The following is a 20984-nucleotide window of genomic DNA, read 5'->3' as shown; positions in this document are numbered from 1 at the left end:
GTTTCACCCTAACCTTTCTGTAGTCTCTTGCCAGGGCCCTAATTGTTGCCCTGGACTTTCATCACTGTTGCTTTTCTATGATGCCTTCTAGTATTTAAAGCCTCTGCATGCTTTTCCCTACCATGTTTGATCTATCTTGTGTCTTCGATTACACCTGCTTGCCTAGCCCCTTTGGGTTTGTTTGTTTGTTCCGCCTGACTGACTGTTACTGGATGTAAGCCTCTTCACTTCACCAAGTAAAGCCTTCTTTTATTATATCAGTTCTGCCTCGTGGGTCCACCTTTGGTTCAAGAGCTGTCCAGGGTGCTGGATTTCTTTTGTTATCATCTCCTCTACAGGCAGCTGGAGGCAGGTGTTGAAAATTAATAGCAACACATATGGCGGAAAATTAAAATCAACATGTCGTATTTTCACATTAATACCCTGGATTAGATGTTCTGCTGTACAAGTAACAATGACACGTACTGAGAGAAGTATCAATGAAGTGTTGACTGTTTGAGATTCATTTCAGAAGCAGTGGCTCGTGCGTAGATTAAGAACATTTTGAAGAGCTGAGTGATGAAAAGGGCCATAAGTTATTTATTAATCAAGAGCAATGACATACAATGAATTTAAACAAGCAGTTTAATGCAGAAGTAACCTGAGTGTGTCTCAGGATGTTGGACCCGATATGAAGCAAAGGTTCTCAGTGTGACTATGGCTACTGACTTTGGCCATGCAACAGGTCTCTTTTTCCATCTCAATTCTCTCTCTGTCTATTCTTGTTGAAGCTCTATTTCCATTTCTGGAGCTGCCTTTGCTCTCCCTGATGGATTTGGCAAGTAGTTCTGCCACTCTGCATTTTTAAAATCAATCTGACAATATTGTTCATTCAGTCCAGCTGCATATTTTACCCACCCAATCTCCTTTTCTCCCTGTTCTTCCTTCTCTCCTCCTCTCGCTTCAGTTGGGCTATTTTCTTTTCCTCTTTTTGCCAGCTCAAGATGAGCAAGAACACATATAAAACACAGTGATTTAAACACCAACTTTAAAATATCAATATAATGTAAATAATGTCTTACATTGTCAAGTGAACACCATGATGCAGATATAATAAGGAAATAGCTGAGAGCGAGTGATTTCCAAGTTTAATCAGATGAATTTAGGGCTGGTTTCCTGCACCATCAGAAACATATAAGGTTCTCTCCTGTCAGTGCCCCTAAGCAAAGTGTGGGCTCAGAACTGGAGTTGGTCCCCGGGCTGCAGAGTGGCTGTCCATTGCTCCTGTTAATTGGAATGGCTTAAATTAACTTTTAAAATGCTTTCTTAGGAAAGAAATTCCTCTGGACAGGTTTGTGTTAAAATGATTGTGATTTTTGACATTATTAATTATAATTATTACTGATTATTGGCTTGGCTGATTTTTTAATCTAGTATTCGGTATTTTTCTAATGATCTGGTGGCAGATAATATAAATAAATCTGAAACTGACCTACTTTTGTCCCTGATGCAGCTGTATAATTTGTAAAGTAACAAGTAATTACATTTATTTTTAAAAGGAAGGAAGTCAAAAGGACAACATTTGCCTCCAAAATGTAGTGTACCAGAAGTAAATAGAATAGATAATGGAAACAGACCTCAAGCTTGTACTTAAATGCAGTATTTGAGTAAACGTGCATGGTTAAATTTCATCTCTGAGCATTACTAATAAGCATAATTTCTCATGCAAAATAGTTTATTGTGAAAAAAAACTTGGTGCAGAGCGATAGCCTTGATTTATGTTTTGTTATCACAATACATACATCTATGGGCATTAACAAGAACATTACAGTGACTTCTTTGCGGACAGCAGAATTGGTAATTACTTCATCCAGCAGTGAACACGTTGTACTGATGATGTGAAGTCAGACAGCAGCGTCACACCCACTTTGTCACTTGTATACAACAACCAATGAAAATCGCCGATGTTAAGACGTGCGACTCTTCTCGTCCAATCAACTCGCGCGTTCTTCACGCGCGTCATGCTAAGGAAGTACGGACGTGCCGAAGCAGTGGTGAGCGGGCCCAGCCACCTATACCTGTCTCTGACGCAAGTAAAGTGTATGTAGAGGGACTAAAAGTGGACAGAGTTCCTTATTACATGTAGATATCGGACACGAGCTGCGGTCTGACAATGGGAGCGAACAACAGTACCCGCCGCGTGTCATTCGAGTCAGATGAGAACGAGAATATAACAGTGGTGAAGGGCATACGGGTAAGTGACAGCACACACACCTGATAAGTTTTCACTCAGCAGGTGTCTTATTATGTCTGCGTCAGAGTGCTGTCAGTTACTTAAGTGATGTAACGTTATTACGCCGCTTCGTAAATGCTACACTAACAAGAGTGCTAGCTGTGTAGCTTGACTAAACGTGGCTAGCTAAGTTGTCATAGCAAGCAGCCTCACTTTGAATCATTCCTAAAGTTAAACAGGTTTATATAAAGTAGTGGAGGAGCCCACAGTGTAATAGCATGTAGTTAATAGCCTCTGTGTGAGAGCTAGACCGGCGAACTTTTGAATGTCCTTGTGGGAATGTTGACGTTGACGTCAGCAGCCTCGTGCTCCCTTGGTCTGTCACGAACTGCATGAATGAAACTCACTCAACTTGCATTCATGGCTGCACAAAGCACTCTTCTTTCGGGAGTTTTTCGCTGAAAGGTGGATGCATGTGCGTGGTGGTAACGTGGGTGGTTATTGAAGTGCGGTGGCTGTCAGCTTCTGTCATGAGGTGGGAGGTAGCTGTCACAGGTTCTTCTGTGCCACTGTCAGCTGATGTTAAATTTAGATTGAGAGGCTTTTGTCGATCAGACAAGACTTTAGCTGGCATGACTCTGTCTATTATTAAACAATTAGCAAGCCAGCCAAGCGAGGCTAACGTTGTCCTTCAATAAGGTAATCCTGTTAACGCTACTGCTGTAATGATTGCGTAAAAAGATTGTCAACAAAGCTGTGTCTACTGTAGTTAAACGCAATGTCCGTGGGAGCAGGCTAGGTCCGGCTCAGTCCAAAGTTCTCAAGAAGTACTTTATTTAAAATCTGTGTCTGAAACTTTTCTACCACTCTTCTCTGCAGCTCTCTGAGAATGTCATCAACCGCATGAGGGAACCGTCACCTCCACCGAAACATGAACCTGCTCCCACTCAGCCACCTCCCATGGTGCCTGCGCCTATCCTCACTCCTCCTCCTCCTCCTCTCCTGCGGCCCATACCTCCCCCCTTTGACCCGATCACCTCCTTGCCTCCTCCTCCTATTGTAGAACCCGTTGCATCTCCAGCACCATCTGCCACAGAGACTGTGGCTGCACCTCCACCGCCTCCTCCTAAAGAACAGGTAGCAGCACCCCCCATAATTGATGTGGTGCTCCCGTCTCTGGTACCCTCAGCTGTTGCTAATGTTGTCACTGCTACTGCTTTTGAGCCTGAGGCAGCACCTCCTCCTCCTCCTCCTCCTGCTCCTGCTGCAGTTGAGCCAGTAATTTTGCCTCCTCCTCCTGCTCCCATTGATCCCCTGATTCCTGCTCCTTGCCCTTCTCCAGCTGTGGTGGAAGTGATCACTCCGCTTGCTCCTCCTCCCCTTGTTACTGAATCATCCCCTGCTCCCATGAATGAACCCACTCCTTCTCCTCTTCCAATAATTGAACCCATTGCTTCTCCTCCTCCGATAATTGAACCCATTGCTCCTCAACTTGTAATTGAACCCCTTGCTCCTTCATCTGTACCTGAACCCATACCGCCTCCTCTTCCTGTCGAGATTGAACCCATCATTGCTCCCCTGCTTCACGAATTGGAACCCCTTGCTTCTGCTCCTGTCGCCATCCTGCCACCAGCCCCAAAACCTTCAGCGGACGTTTTGTCCACGCAGCCTGCTGAGCCATTTGCTGCGCCTCCCCTGCCTGAGTTTACTACTCCTTGTGAACCAGTTGCACCTCCTCCTCAGCCCCCAGTGGATCCAGCATCCCCTGCTCCTGTTCCTGAGCCAGCGGTAGTGCTTGAGTCGATTTCGGTCCCACCACCTTCTGCTGCACCTGCTGGTGAGTTTGATTCCATTTTGCTGAAAATCTGTATTTGTAATACATGTCACAAACAAATGCTGATGGAAGCAGGTAGTTGTAGATTTATTGCTTTATGTTGTATATTTTGTCGCAGTATTGATTAGGACTGTGGGTACAGGTATAGGAAAACTTCCCAAGATCAGTCTTTTTATGTAGAATGAATCATGGAGCAGTTGTTTGATGATTGACAAAATTATTATTTTTTCAATTAAGGCTAATATGGTTTGTAACTTTAAACAATTTTAGTGAATTGCTGAATAGGGGGCAGGACAAACCTGTGTTGTTTCTTCTAACAACAAACAGCAGTCACTGTTCATTTATAAAAACTGTAGAAATGAATTGTTCCTGTTAACTGCTTATTTTATCCTGAAATGTAAGGGGCGCTTCTTCAGTAGCCTAGTTAATTAGAAGGCAAAGGTTATGAGGGAATGAATTGTCCGAGGATTTATTTTAAGACCAGCCACACTGAGTTTTAATTATGTTTATTGTGTGGGTGTTTACTTTGAGCCACCCTAAGCTTTTTGTCTCCAACTTTTCTTGCAATTTGTAATTAGTCTTCATTTTTAAAAACGTAACTCACAGTGGCCTTGGTAATATTATGATTCATAGCATCTCCCTAGCTGTTAATGAAATGATTAATTCTTTCATGTAATAATGTTAATAAATTGATGCTGTAATTAGTGGTCCTCCGTTCTGCCTCTGTCACCGTGGAGCTCAAGCTGTCACGGTTACCCTTCTCACTCCTGGAGTTTGTGAGAGTTCTCAAAATAGTACGGCTTAACTCATTCAAAATCTTAATCTTTGATCTATTTTTATAAGTTTCGTGTCTCCAAATTATTCCCTCTTCATTAAAGCAGCTATAATCAAAAGTTGTATTTTAATTATGGATTATATAACAACTTAGTCAGATAAAGAACCAAATAAAGCTCTGTACAGCTGAGCTGTTTTAGTTTTCTGTTCCACAGCTGCACTGTTTTGGTTTTTGGGTATAGCAGGCGCTTGTTTTCAGAAAAGAAAATTAGAAATGCAGTTGCAAGAAGTAGAAAGCTAATGTTATACGTTATGGTCAATAGGCTGTCTACTTCATTGGCATATACACACTTAATTACCTACCAGTTGGAAAGTTTGGGTTAGATCGTTTGCAAGAGCGCAAATGTAAACACAAGGCTGTAAAGGCCGCCTGCTGAGTAGACGAGTATCTGTTTGTCTCATCTAGGCACTTGCTAGCAAGTGCCGTTTTTGAGCCATGTGAAAGCCTAAAATTCACAAGTGGGGCAGATTTACTAAAGTGATTTAAGCAGTGGAAAGAAAGGGTCACTTCTAGGCTAATGCTGACCATAGACTTCTTCCCAAACCCGTTCAAAAACCAACTGAACAAGTTAAGTTTTGCAATTGAACTGAGTTTATCACAATTTGACATCTGCCAAGGAGGTAATGTTTTTTGTTTTTTTGTTTTGTCTTTTGTTGGTTGGTCAGGAGTATTATACAGAATAGACAGATAGAGAATGGGTCTTGGATTAGAGTGGACCCTATTAACTTTTGGTAAGGATCCGGATAAAAGGACTTTCTTTGACTTTGTGAGATGGGGTATTTTTTGACATTTTTGTGAATTTCTCAAAGAATAATGCATCGATCTTGAAGATTAAGAAAATCAGGTTTATATGGTGGCTGGTATCTGTGAGTAAGTACAATTTTGATTTGGATCCTAGATCTGGTGAGCTTGAATTGTGGTGAAGCAGTTATGGATGGGTCAGAGATACACGACTATTGAAGGGAACTGTTGGGCCTTGGCAGAGGTATGCACTCTACTGAGTGTCATCCCAGTTTTCTCATAAAAGAGAATATTTGGCATGGTGAAACCTGTCACGATAGATCATATACGGCAGTACCAAACTTCAGTGATATGACAGGGTTTGAGTTAAATTGTTTACATAATGAGTTTGCATGACTCAAACAAGTGGAAAAACTCACTCTTTCAGTACTTTTTAGCATTATTATCTCCTAAGCGTGGGTGTCTGTCGCTTATCTCTTTATACACATCCGGCAGAGGACGTCTGAATGTTACCTGTTCATTACAAAGTACAGAATTGGGCGTGGGTGCTGGTTCTTTAGAGGGTGGCATCCAGGGTGTGGGCAGGCTTCCCCATCCTTGACTGTGCTCAATCAGTAAGGTAATTAAAAAAGGCCAACTTATGCCACGCCACACTGACTCCAGTGATTAAAACGACACCTCCGCAGTTTCTCACAACAAACCACCAGGCCTCATTAAGGGAAGGAGGTGGCCGGCTTTTGTGCATGCTACATTTTTATTTGGCCGCAGGGCCTCTGTGATGTGGCATTTTGTGTGAGCCACCTGCGTCTTTGTTCGAGCACACAAATAACGCTATTGCACAATTAACAGAATTTATTCATGTATGTTCCACAAAAACACTCCTTTTGTCTGTCCGTTTTTCCATTAGCTCCGGGGGCCACTTTGACAACCATGTTTCATTTTCTCTGTTTGGGTAAAGTTATTCCTTCACTGTTTGCACTAATTAAATTTTGTATTAAGAGATACATGCAACAATATCTACTCAGTCTTGTAACAGGTGTGGAGTGTATTACCATGAGAAACTGTCAGCTGCCTCTATGGCAGCACACAGTGTTTAAATGAAAGATTCCAGATCCACTTATCTTTTTTCAGATGCGCATGTGAGTTCTACATTCTGTTTTGTGGGACCCTGAAATTGTGATTGCAGCTATGTCTTTCAGTTTCCAGTCTATTAGCAAAAAAACACTGATGGAAAGATTGAGAAGAGTCAAAAGTCTTCCAGGATGAATGAAAAACAAAGAAAGGACTTTTGTCTGGACTGTTGATCTTTTTGTGTGCACAGGATATCTGCAGTTTTTTGTATTTTGGGTGTCTGTATTAGATGTGGCTCGAGCTGTCTGGTCTGAAGTGCCTTTAACCTGCATTCTTTCTAATGGTCAGCACGGGGCAACTCCACTGGTTGCAAAAAAGAAAACCATATGACAAAATGACCCTACTTTTCACTTGATTCATTACCTCAGTTAACAGTTTCCTAATATGTTTATGGTCTCAATTGCTAGTTTCAGGTCTTCTTCAGCAAAACATGATGTCAATGTTATGGCCCATTTTTGGTAAAAATAGACCACAGAGTAGGGAATGCTTCATGGACTGCTACGTTGTGAGTGATAAGTCACCACTGTGGCATGTCGTCAGTCAGATCCAATCAGGATATCCTCCACAGTTACACCCTCTCATCCAAATATGGTCACTTCTGGCTGTAATGATGGGTGATGGCCAGCCTAGAGGCTCAGGTTTCGTCCACAAACCAATGGGTCATGTTTTACTCTGGGTTTAAACTTGGTCCATGTTCACCTCTGTTTGCTGTTTTGTTCAAAGCTGGGCCCTTATATTTACTGTATCACAAACAATGGTGTTGCATGACATTTACTCTGGTATTTTGTATACTCTCCTTGCAAGGTCACCTCGCAGGTTAATATGTACCAAACAAAGCAATAAAAGTGAAGGAGATAGAGAAAAAAGTCAAGTCAACTTGGACGATTGATCAAACATGGTCTTTTTAAGGAACCAAAAACTAAAAGGTACGATGAATGTGAATCTCATTAAAAAGTTGCAAAGTTCAGCCCAATCCTGAAAGGGTATGACCTTAATGAGGCGGACATTGATTATGTGTGTTGGGTATCGAGTGAGACTCTCAGCAGGTCGGCTGTCTCTAAATCACGGCCTGAGTCAGTATGTGTGCTGATTACACCATAGTCAAGGTTGAACCTCCTACACCTTCTCCATTGTGCTATAAATATTCATATGCCAGAGCCCACACACTGCGCTGGACTAATAGCCTGCTTAAAGATGTCTCCCAGGTGCAGCAGAGAGAATGGGAAGAACAGAAGAGACAAGGGAAAACAATAGGAGAAGTGTGTGTGTGTGTGTGTGTGTGTGTGTGTGTGTGTGTGTGTGTGTGTGTGTGTGTGTGTGTGTGTGTGTGTGTGTGTGGAGTACAACTTGTGAAATATATCAGTCTACTTTTGAAAGTGACTTTTCCTGTTATCTTGTGAAAATATGAAATGATCAGTTAGGTCCTATTTCGAAACATGAGATTGGATTAATAGGAATGAGTGTGGATAAAAGAGAAAATCAGGAATGGCACCTGCCTTCCAGGACTGGAAGCTGCCTCTTGGCGGTTTTCTTTTCTGCCTTATTTTGAATATAGTGAAAGGTGCGCAGTGACTCGACTAAGCGCAAGCGAGAAACGTGCGGAAGTGGTAATGTTACAGATTATGCCCTCCACGCGGGTCCCGGGGTTAATGAAACTTCTGATGAGAAACGCAATTTGCCTTCGTCTATTATCTCCACTGCCAATAGCCTGTGCTCCAACGCCTCTCCTCCTCCTCTATGGGTTTTTCCACAGGGTCTTGTGATTGGTGGAAAAGGAAAGGAGGGGGACACGTCTAAAAAGATGATGAGTTTTTAATCTTTTTAACATTTACATGTCCTACTCAGGATTGACACGAGCTCTGTCGATCTGGAATTGTCTCTGACCCTAACCAGCCTCCCTCAAGGACCCCAGACAGTGTTTATCATATCAGAACCTGTTCTCCGGCTGACCCTGTGGGCCCGCTAGCTATCTGAAGCCTCTCTCTGCAGGGCTGGAGAGGATGTTGTGATAAATGAGGAGTTGCTAAGGCTTGCCTGAACTTGGAGGACTTTTTACTTTAAATTTTTACTTTTCATTGTGCACTGCTAAAGGGTGTACATTTTCAATATAGGGCGGTTGATACAGAAATACCAGTCTTACCTGATGGTATCAGTTCATATTGGCAGGACCTGACCTCTGATTTGAAAGTGCCACTTGAGTGAGCCTTCAGGTATGCAGTGTTTTCATTTACTCTAAAGATCTCACCAGTAATAGTGATATAGATGTTTTCATGAAAGGATTCTGCTCTGAATTTGCAACAGGTCTCATGTCGAAAAGGCAGCATTACCTTGTGTTTGAATACAGCCTTGAACAAAAGCTTAAAAAGTGCCTTTTGTATTTCAGATGTACGACGAAATGGACTCAATTAAATACCACTATGTTTTTCACTTTGATGCCATCACTATGTGTGCCCTTAGAAGATTATATGAAACATAAGTATTGTGAATATGTGGACAAAACAAAGTACAGGGGTGCTGTGTTCATATCACTGAGAGCTATCTGTTCAGAAAATGTATGAAACTTTTATTTAAATGCACTACAGTGACTTCTTAACTGGTTAACTGCCTCTATATGACCTACATAAGCAAACAACACGGAAGAGAGTGCTGACACTAAAGTGTCTTATGATAACCAGCCACATGATAAACTTCGACAGAATTATTTTTGTAGACAGAAAACAACTCTAGCATTTCATCAACAGTTTTCATTATAACATTATTACCTGTTACCTGACAGACGTCCGGATGCAAAAAGATTTTAGCCCTACAGGTTGTCTTTCTGTTGTAGTTCTGAACAGAGTTGTAATTGGACTCTCCTCTGCAGTGAGATCAATGGTGCTTCTGAGTACCGTCAGACATGATGGATATTATTTCCTCACACTCTGGACAGTAGGTGACAGCGGCCTCTGTCTTTGAGGATTACACTGTGCAGCGGAAAGTTGTCAACTGTCAATCACCGCCTCTGTTTGCACTAGCGTTTCTTCTGGGGGCACTGTCATACTGAACCTCCCTCTACGTGACGTTTATTCATTCCCTTTACTCTCCCAAATAGTTGTCATACTGTGAGTTCTTGTTATGTGTCGTTTGCTGCAGAGAAGAAAAGGCTACGGAGGTTGGAAATCAAAGGGAGGATGAAGTTTACTGAATTCTGATTTTGTGTGTTTAAGCAAGAGTGTCACTTTAGAGCACAGTCTTAACAGTGTGGGTGTATAGCTGCTGCAGGAGGTGAGGAAGACCAAAATGATGGAGGGTGATGGAGAAAAACTTGCTAATGAGCCAAGATTTTATGTTCCCATGATGCTGCTTGAATCAGCTAGTAACTAGTGTCCATAATTTCAACAGTATGAGTCTGACTAAACTTTTATTTTTTACATCCACACGAGAAAATTGCACTCAGTTTTACATTATGAGATAAGATAATAACAACACTGATAAATTAACAGCTACCTACGAAGTTTAAACTTTGTGTGTCCATGAAATGTGTAATTTGAAGTTACTTTTAAAGTGAATCCCTTTAATGACAATCCCTTATTACCGCTGGGAGAGAAAATATCAACCTGAAGCCAAGAATTGTATTAATTTCACTCTCTCTTCAATGGTTTGTAGTGTATTTTTCTGTCAATGCAGTATCTCCAAGGCCTTTTAAATAGATTTCTAAGACAGCTGGGGAACAGGCTTTGGGCCAAGTAACATTTAAGACATTTAATTACAACCTGATGTTGATCTGGGATTGCAGTTTCTACTTTTTTAGCTGCTGTCATCGTTAAACTAGATATATATTTGATTTTAAATTACCAAGGGTTCCTAATGAATAAAGAAATTCAATCAGCGTTTAACTCAAAGGTTTTGTTTTTTGTTTTTTAGTGCACCAGTTTAAGAAAATATTCTTTTTGGTTTGTCTTACTGCCTTGTGAAATAAAAGAACATCATTGAAATTTGAAGCAGCACCACTTGTTGGACTTTAAATGGCGCTGATGAAATCATGACTATAATAATCCCCAAGCACCATGCATTTCTGAAATGACTGTATCTAATCATGATGCCGTGGCACATGGCAATTTAGCTTTAAGAATTTAGCCTTTGCTTGTGTTTGTTTAACAGTAGGTGCAACACTAATTTTATAAGAAGGAAATGCCTTTGCATGTTTTAGGTTTTATTATGAATCAGATTTAGCTGGAGTGAGTTTCTTGTGTGTGTGTGTTTCCACTGGCCTGCTGTTACCACATGTTAACAGGTAATAATAGACCCTGACAATAGGGATTATCCCATCTAAGTAATGCAGTGGGAGAGTAATCTTGACACACTCAGACACTCCCCCCATCACTGCAGTGTCGCAGCACACCGCATGGCACTTCTGTCTTCAGAGCACGTTTCAGGCCCGGACGCAGGCTGGCATCTTTACTTTCATGCTTAATTACCTGCCAAGATAGACCGGAGGAGACAGGGAATCATACATGTATGATGTCCCTGACATGAATATATGTAGATATGGCGAGCGCTGCTGTGATCTGAGGATGGAGTGTGTGTGTGTGTGTGTGTGTGTGTGTGTGTGTGTGTGTGTGTGTGTGTGTGTGTGTGTGTGTGTGTGTGTGTGTGACATTATGCTTTAATATTCACACAAGTGAACAAGTATATTCAGACAACAGGCAAATCAGATTTATTTCACAAATTAGATCTGAAAGATTGAGTGCTGCACTATTATTTGTAAGTGATCAGATTGGATTTTTGTGCTCAGACAACACGTACCAATCTGCACAGGTTGCTGTGGTAACGACAAAGATGTCAGTCACTATCTACGCTGGTGGCACAGTTCTCCAATGCGGAAGCTTGAAACATGGAGATCCATCACCTCACTCTCCAAGCAAAATTGATCTGACTTTGATTTGACACACTATAAATGGCCACAGTGTCAAGACTGCTACACATCTGTAGAATTCTGATTTGATTTGCATTTATTGTTTTTTAGCTGTATGGACTCACTGAAATCAATTTGGATACAATCTGGATATGCCCAAAAAAAAACGAAATTAGGATGGCAGTCTGAGCATAGCCCTTGTGTGACACACACACACACACACACACACACACACACACACACACACACACACACACACACACACACACACACACACACACACACACACACACACACAAATAAATAAATCCTAATCAAATCCATTTTTGACCTTTTTATGACTCTATTCAGTGGCTTAGGACAGATGATATGCTGATATGCCTGTCTGTAAACAGTAGCTTTCTTACTTACTTTCAAACCTCTCTCTCACCAACTCTCTTTCCTCTTCTTTTGTCCCCAGTTGATGAAGAGGCCCTGAGGAAGAAGATCACTGATGAGCTATATAAAGATTTGGAGCAGGACAGGGCCAAGGCTGAGCAAGAGCTGCAAGCCTGGTTAGACGCATGCACACAATCACACACACTTTTGGTGCGGAATGGTAAACCAAGTATTTTTTATGACCCTCTGCAGAATCTTTTGGTGTTCCAAAGCATTTTGTTTATCTTAGAAGCAGGTTGATTGCTGTTTGTGTTTTTGTAGATCCTTGGGTTTGTTGAAAGTCAGAATTTCTGGTGTTGCTATGATGGGGGTCAGTACATGTTGGGGGTTTATTTCTTCTCTTTTTCCTGTCTCCCATACCTTCCTTCTTAAGATCATGATAGATGAATCACAGGACCGCTACTAGTGTCAATTCCTGTTCCGGGATTTCATTAGAAAACGAAGACATTTTCAGATGTGACCATTTCCCACTTTCATTAATAGTCAAAAAGGTCAGCACCGGTCTTTTCCGATCCCCACCGTGTTTCCAATCTACCTCTCTTCCGAAGCAAATCAGCACTTTTTTCTCCCTCTATCTCGGCCTCTTCTCTCCTTCTCTTGTTCTCTCCGGATCAATTAATCATGTCTGTGCAAGGAGGGCGCTATCCTGAGGTAATTTCCTGGGTGTTGAGTGGGTGATACATTAGGCCTGGCCTGATGAAGAAATGCATTCTTCATGTAAGGAGTACACCTTTCGTATACTCTCCCCTCTTCTCCTCTTCTGTCCCCTACTCGACTCTACTCCACCGTACCCGACCCTAAAGAAGCAGGTGCACATGCCATAATGTCCGATAATCGTGTAGCTTCCCCCCCTTTAATAGGTCTGGATGATCTCCAGCAGACTGTGATTAGCCACTAAACACACCCTTGTACTGTGTGTGGGGGAAAAAAAAACAACCTTTCTATAGCCAGGAGGAGGAGGAAGTGTTAGCCTAGCGATTAGCCTCTTTTTTTTAGGCTTGTTCAAGAAGAGAGAAATTAATGAGCAGTTTTGAGAAATGATTTGTGTCTATTGATTTTTTTTTTTCTTGGCTATTTCATTTTTGATGTAACTTCTTCCTGCAGCTTGCTTATTGATGTCTGTTCAGAAGAGTAAGTGCCTCAAAATTATGCCCTCCCTGCAAATAATTGAAATCATGGTGGCTTTCAAGCCCTCAATTTTTGTTAACGCTTGGCACAGGCTGTGTTTTCACTGAAGAAGACTTAACTGAACATGAAATGGTAAATAAGCAATCATCAGTTAGTCAGCAGTGTGTGTATATGTGTAGGTGTATATTAATCTTGTTTTTTCATGCGGCCTTGTCTGCCGTTTGTTTTCTCTTTTGATTGTTTTGCCACATTGTTTTTGTTCTATTTGTGTTCATGTGAGTTTTGTGTGTGTATTTGGCAGGCAGTAATGCATGGGAAAGCTATCACGGTGCATTCTGGGATTTAAAAGGTGCAGTTCAGCGGTGGGTTTTATCTATGAACGAGGATCGATAAATAAATTATTATGTAATGATGCTGAAATAGAAACCACTAAAACATTTACCGAAATTTGCATAAAGCCTGATTTTAAGTGGAGAGAACTGACATAAACGGTCTGTTCAGATGACACAGAGTTGAGCCAGCATCTGAACACAGTTCATGCCCAGACCATACCAGGCTCTGGCTTAGCTTGACAAATTTATTATCTTAGAATTGGCACATGATATCTGCTAATGTAATTACATTGAAATATAAAGGCTTTTTTGTTGAAAAGTTTAGTGATGTTTTCTGATGACTACCAAGTTATTTGTCACCTCGCTTCCACTACTCCACTGTGTTTAGGGATTCATATATACTGTTGATTTAAATTAACATTACATCACATTTACCACCATCTGCTTTATAGAGACGACCAAATGCTACAGACTGCTGGATTCTTTGGAAAAAAAAGGGGGGGATAATCTGTTCCAATCAGACACACTGAGACGGACGACTTAAAAAAAAAAAGAACACACATCTGAAACACCTCCTGTGTATGCAAGCTGTTAGGATGACTTGTCTTGTACTTTCTTTTATTCAAATCAGTGAAGTAAGATAGATTAAAAGTGAAAGTTAAAAGTTTAGGCCTCTTTTCACCTTATTCAAATGTCCTGTTGACATCAGCTGAGTCAGGGCCAGCTCTATACATTGGTCTGTTAAGTTGAGCAAAAGCATGACACAGACTATTTTCATCCATGTTAGTTTGTGAGTATATTCGCCTGATGATTGTTGGTCACATTCAGTGTATCACTTAAATAACAAAGTATTTTGTGACAGTAACATTAAGGGAATATACAGTTTAATAGAAACATACATTAATAGGTACTCTAAGGCTCTTAGATTGAGCCGAGCAAAAACACAATTGACAAGTTATCCAAATAAAACTATAAACAAAAACGTAAAAATGTAAAACGTAATGCCACCACCCACCATTCTTCAGGACTGAAAATGTCCTCCACTATTTTTTATATGTTTTTTAGCTCAATTAACCTTTTCCTTGCTGTTATTGATGATAAAGGTGACAGATGCTTTCTTTTAATTGAAATGATGAGAGGAAAAAATAGCCTTTTTTCCTCATCTGGGCTGTCAAACCATAATTAAATTACAAAGGTATTTCACCTTCCAACACCGCAGGCAGTAATTAAGGGAAGATTTTGGTAGTTGAAGGCAAACAAGGCACATTGATTCTGTCTGTTGCTGTGTTGGAACACTCAGCATGGAGACTGGCTTGCCATTTCTCCAGAAAGAAGTAAGAGGTAAAAATTGTTGTGTGTTTTTTTTATGTGTGTGTGAGAGTATCAAGGCTCAGCTAACAAGACTGCACAGTGCCTCACTGGTCGAACTTGTTGAACCCTGCAGTGAAACTGCTGCACAGCTTGAACACACGGAAGAAAATGTGAACCCCCAGGGTCACTCGAGCGAACACACACACACGTACACACACACACGATCCCAAAATCTCAAGGTCGTGTTCAACCCCAACAAATGTTCCTGCAGATTTGTCTGTTTTTAAAATGGGTTTAAGGAGTACACAGAATTCTTACCCGCTCATGTATCATAAAACAGCCAAAATTAAATCAGGATTTGCACAAAGTCTTTTAAGTTGGGAAAATAATGATTGATACATGATTACATTTGTATATTTTCAAAGTAAGGGATATGCTTGAATTTGAATATAATCCTCCAATAATGGAAAAAATCTTAGTAATATTTGAGATAAAACAATCCTGTCATTTGTCACACACAGGACAAACAAGAATACAATTATAACAAGCAAAACATACGTAATTGATATGAAAGGCATTTTTGCTTGACCGAGACGAGAGAAATGGGGATCAAATCAGATACAACAAAGGTCATGACCCAATCCCTCCATGTTGTTATACTTCTGAATAATACATCTGTTTGTAAAGACACAGGTTAACAGGACTCATACATGCTCTTTTAACCTTGCACAGCTACACTATCATATTTCATCCAGTGGTTGGTTTTGTGCACACTTCATTTTTGCCCAACAGAATTGCGAGCCAAAAATATTTTGGACAAAGCATTGCTGAAAACAAGAATTTGAAAATGTGAATAATTTATGCATGTTATTTCACAATAGGATAAGGGTGTTAAACTGAAAAGCCGTAAAATGGAGATAACTGACAAAATAAACCTAAAAATGATGCCTCCTTAAAGGACATTAGATCTCCGCAAGGCTCCAACACATTCAATTTGCCCTAGTGTAAAATCAAATTATTTCCGCACTTAGTATAATTTCTCCATTTTATCCATTGCAGTTTTGCTGTGTACTGTGCTGTACACAGATCGAGGGGAATTCAGAGGAACAGTGGTGTTTAGATTAGGCGGTATGTCTTCTGTTTGGCTTTAGGGCCGTACTTGAACTCCAGAGATCTGGCTTTGCATGTTTTTGCTCTGGTAGGAGTGAAGTAAGAGCACTGCGAGGAGTTCATTTGGGTACAGCCTAAACTCATTTGTTGCGAGGAGCGGCTGCAGGGAACAGATTTGCCTCCGCCGCTTCTCTGTGAGGCATTGGAGCAGAACGACTCGGAGAAAGGGATGAGAGAGAAAGAGGGACGAGGGGGAGAGAACTCTTACACCATCCTGTCTCTCCACCTTCAACCTAACTCATCCTGTGTCACCATTCGATCCACCTCTTCTTCTTCGCTGGATTTTTCTGTCACTTTCCCCTTCCTGTCTTGTCTTATTGTTCCTCCCATATCCTTTTTCTTTCTGTTTCTCCACATTTCTTGTTCTTCTTCTTTTTTTCTGTCCATCAGTCTTTCCTTTCTGTCTCCCACCTCCCTCTCTCTCAGTTTCTCCTACCGTGCACGACTTGCATGTGTTTGAGTGTCCAGTCCTTAAAGGTTAGTTGTCGTTGTGAAACTTCCTATTATTTCAGCTTGTAGTCAAACAGCTTGCGTTAGCTGGTGCGATATAATTGCATGTCAGAATTCTGAGCGAAAACACTGACCTTCTCTCAGAGCTACTGTCTTTCCCTCCCTGCTAACCAGCGAGCCTGGTGAATTCTGTACTGCACCCAGGTCAATCGCAGACGGGTAGTCTAGCCGACAGCTTTTTACATTTTGTTTATCTTTTATCTTTGTCCACACAGAAATGCACACTCTGACACATACACAAAACCCCCAACTCATTTTTTAGCAGAGTAAGGAAGATGGCAGGTTATTAAAAAAACAAAATGTTCTCGAATCCAGCCTGATTTAGCCGGGATTGTGTCTTGGGAGTTCTGATTCTTCCTTTAGAATGTGTCTGAATCAGCAACATTGATAGTCTTTGATCAGATTCTCCAACTGCACTTGCATTCATTACTTCTTCGTGATGTTCCAAGTGCCTCCACTGTGAAAACGTAGCACATCCCAGCAACTTTACAGCAGCCTCTGACCCAGAACGATGCTGGTAGTAATGATAATGATGATAACAACAATACCAGTGATACTCATGATAACAATAACAATAAAGAGCATGGTATCTTTTATTTATAGTGCACCATTTAACCACCTTCTGTACCCAAACAATCACCCGCGACCTGAAAGCTAAACCACAGTTCAACCATCCTAAACACCCTGTAACGAGGTCCCAGTAGCACCCTCATCCACATCCTGCAAAACACAACCAACGCCTAATGGCAAATGTTGAACTGCATAACAATATGGAGGGAGCCTTAGAGTCTGAAAAGTGAAGCCAATGCAAAAGTGTCTTAAACCTGCACTCTCTCTAAAGGCCAGCAGGAGGCCACTCCATTGATTTATCTGTGAGTTTATTGTCTGCATGACATCCATTTTGTAAATTATGGTCCCTTTTAGAGTAAAATGGCTGATAAAGCAAGGTATGGTTTAGATTGTGGCCACCTTGTGATGGCCAAGATGCTACCACAGTGTTCCCTCAGGTTCTCCGTCAGATTCAATCAGGATATCCTCCCCACCGCCATCCTCTTGTCCTAATATGGGCATTTCTGGGTGACAGCCATGTTGCCAAACTCGAGGCACAATAGTTTTGCTATTCAAATTCAATAGTTAGCAGCTAATTGATTGATTATTATTTGCAGCTCTATTCGATGGTATTTTGTGTTTTGCCTTTTTTACTTAAGTTATCATTACACTGTGTGTGTGATCATGTGAGTGTTTCACTTTCTGCATGAAAAGATGTAATTCCCAACGAAGCACTGTCTTCCAGTTGATGGTTCTTGCATTTTTACGAACCTGTTGTAAAAGTGCTCCCATCTCGGGGGGAAAAAAGGGCCATTTTAAGTGTAAAAGTAACAGTTATCGAACTGTAAATACTCTGTTTACAGAAAAATGTAGACTGCTGCTGATTGCTGCTGACAGCTGCTGAATTTCTGAGTAGAACAATAATAGTTATTGACTTTTTCCAACCTCTTGCATATCTACTGCGGTTTGTCTATTACTTGGTCTTACACAGAACAGATAGAGCTCTATACAAACTTAAATTCATTTCTAATGTCAGCCAAGTGTTTAGGCTCCTTAAGACACCCTGGTAGATATACAGGGTATTCAATATGCCCTGCCTCTTTCAGTGTATTAAATGGCCGAATGTCTGGAGTTTTATCTGCTAGATATGATGTTTGAAGAGACAAGAACAGAGGCGAGAGAAACAATGATATCTACTTTTGAGAGTGTGCTTGGTCGCAACACAAAGAACACTGCAGTTATCTCTTCAATAGCGGTGGGCAAAGTAGAGGGGGAGTGCAAAATAGCTGTTATGCTCCCTCTGCAGAATGGGGGCTGTTCTAAATTAATTTTCTCACGACACACGGCTTCTGTTTCCTATACTTAATTTGAACCATGTCCCAGCATTTCCCAGCACCCACAGTCAGGTGTGGTATATGTGTGTTGTTTATGTGCGAGCGCATGTGTGTCGGGGAGAGTGCAGAATCCCATAAAATATTCATAGCCAGCATTCAGCGACATTATTCCTGACATCAATATTGCATTGGGCCTTTAAATGCCTTTGTTTCAAGGCGCTTGGGTCGAGTGTGCACTGTTATGCAGGTCTGTCAGAATCCACCCTGCCAGGCAGACTGTATTGAGCCACATCTTGTGTAGATGACAAGTAAACAACAGGAAGCATTAATCGGTGAAGTGCTGAAGAGAGAGACAAGAGGTACAGAAATAATGGGGGAGAAGTGGTAGAATTTTTTTTTATGTTTACGGTAATGATTTTTTAAATGATTCTCTGTGAACTATCAAGTGAACTGGCTGCACATAGTTTAGACCACATCTGCATTTACCTTTTATTTCCTGGAAAAAAGAGCGTATATGCACCAGTAAAGCTTGTACTTCACCCTAAGTTGCAGCATCTCAACTGCTCAGCCTATGAATTTTTCATATAAAATGTTACAGATCTAATCTCTGTCAGTTTTAAAAATAGTGTCCTAAAAGAACTGAAGTATTTCCAAAGTACTTCTGTTCAAGGTCATCTCCCAAACGTAACAGAGTTATTTCACTGAAGAGACCGACGCAGTCTGACCCACTTGCACTCCACTCCTTTTCAAATTAATAATACCTCACTGGTTCTGTCTTCCCATCTTTCTGTTTTTCCAAGCTCGATCCACTGAGCCATCAAAACACAGGTTACTGGGCCAAGATTATCCCCTCTTTCTATCCAGCGCTGGGGCCAAACATCATCCACTTATCCTCCGAAGACATGAGATTTTTTTCTCTCCCCTACACGGGTGCTGTCTTTCCCCATCTCTCCTTCTAACTCAAACATTCTCTTGCTCAAAGCTCCCCTTTCCCAGCCGCTGCCAATCTCCTACAGGCGAATGAAAAATGCGTCCAATATCCCAGGGACAGGGCAATAATGACTGGAAAGCAATAGAGGTGAAGCAGACAGATAGCATCCAGCTAGTGATAGCAGTCTTTGCTTCGGTTAGCACTTGCGAGGGAGTCAGTGGAAGGACTTTCTGCAGGGCTGTCTATTTTCTCAGCGTCCTTTCTTTCACTTGACCAGGTTGTAGCTTTCGGCCGTGGTTCGCTTTACTTTAAGTAATTTCAGTTATTTTTAAAAAGGAATCATTTTCATGGTCTTCATGAAAAATAAAGATGTGTTTGATGATTTTTTTAAAAACTTTTATTTGAGTCCGTTACAAAGCATAAATTGTGTTATTTTGCTATTTTTCTCTCAATCAATTTGGCTAAATTCCCTGGCAAGACCTTGCTCAGTCAGTACATCAAGTTTGGTTCCACTTTGCCTGGTTCAATTTCGCTTCACTGTCTGTTGTGTTTGTCTCCTGTCAAGAAACAGACTAGGTTAAAAAAAAAAGAGTGACAATGTTGCTGTGTAGGTGTGTAGAAGACTATCTATCAGTTAAATAATTAGTGACTGCAGGCAAAGTTTTTGTAACAGGGACTCACAAGGTACGGTATAGTGTATAAGCGTCTTTGTTAGGATATCAGTTATTTCTTCTTCTAGGGTTCTCTTTTAGCAAAAGCTTAATTTATTAGATATATTTGAATATTAACTGGGCAAATTCAGTGCTACAAAAGATCCACTATTTGCAATGTTAACCCACATGGGTTTTTTTTTCTAAAATACACAGGATACAGTCCTTTCTCTGTCAAAGCAGGAGCCAAAGCAACAGCTTAAGCTTCTTGTGTAAAGGTAGCTTAGGTGCATTAGCAGTGCAGGCAAGCATGAATTTTAGGGAAATGGTGAATCTAAAAGGCCATTAGGAGTCACCCTGTGTGTGTATCCCGTGTGTGTGTGCGTGTGTGCGTGCGTGTGTGCGTGTGTGCGTGCGTGTGTGTGTGTGTGTGTGTGTGTGTGTGTGTGTGTGTGTGTGTGTGTGTGTGTGTGTGTGTGTGTGTGTGTGTGTGTGTGTGTGTGTGTGCGTGTGTGAGAGTTGGAGCCAGATGATGGATGGAGTGTGCTGACGTGTGCAGCCCAGTGGACTGTGAGACTGGACATGGCTGGTCTCTCTCCGTCTCCCTCCATCTCTCTCTCCCACTCTCTGCCTCACTCCCTCTTTGCTTCACTTCCTCAGGGCCAAACATGTCATGTCACCACCGCTCACTCTCGCTCCTTCCCCTCTCTCTCTCTCGTTTCCTCTGTCTCTCCCGGTCTTGTACCGCTCTCCCGTGCTCTCTGACATTTAGTGGTGTTGCAGGGCAAACGGCAGCTTTAAGACATCAGACATATTTTTATTAGACCTACCCGTCATCTGCTCGGAGCCAAAGGCACGGGAGGGTGATCAGTTTGACTTGCCTGTCCGTCACGATACCTCACTGTCGAAGTTTTGGTTATATTCACAGGTGAGGGAAGAGATGAATGCGATTTTTGAAATTAAATAAAGGATTGAGCACATTGG

General features: G+C 41.4%; 1 protein-coding gene across 4 annotated transcripts in view; it reads left to right on the top strand.

The window, feature by feature from the left end:
- Window positions 1-1983: 1983 nt before the first annotated feature.
- Window positions 1984-20984, top strand: part of chchd3a (coiled-coil-helix-coiled-coil-helix domain containing 3a) — a 71040-nt gene continuing 52039 nt past the window's right edge. For 2 of the 4 annotated variants that reach the window (XM_037121523.1, XM_037121522.1), the window contains exons 1-3: window positions 1985-2233; window positions 3092-4049; window positions 12108-12201. In XM_037121523.1, the coding sequence (XP_036977418.1) occupies window positions 2153-2233; window positions 3092-4049; window positions 12108-12201 (1133 nt within the window). In that variant the 5' untranslated portion in view covers window positions 1985-2152. Of the gene's footprint in view, window positions 2234-3091; window positions 4050-12107; window positions 12202-20984 lie in introns of all 4 variants that reach the window. The other 2 variants (XM_037121525.1, XM_037121524.1) reach the window with 2 other exon arrangements.

This window comes from Acanthopagrus latus, chromosome 14 (assembly GCF_904848185.1).
Source record: "Acanthopagrus latus isolate v.2019 chromosome 14, fAcaLat1.1, whole genome shotgun sequence".
In the NCBI taxonomy this organism is placed as follows: Eukaryota; Metazoa; Chordata; class Actinopteri; order Spariformes; family Sparidae; genus Acanthopagrus; species Acanthopagrus latus.
This window is presented reverse-complemented; position numbering and strand designations above follow the sequence as displayed.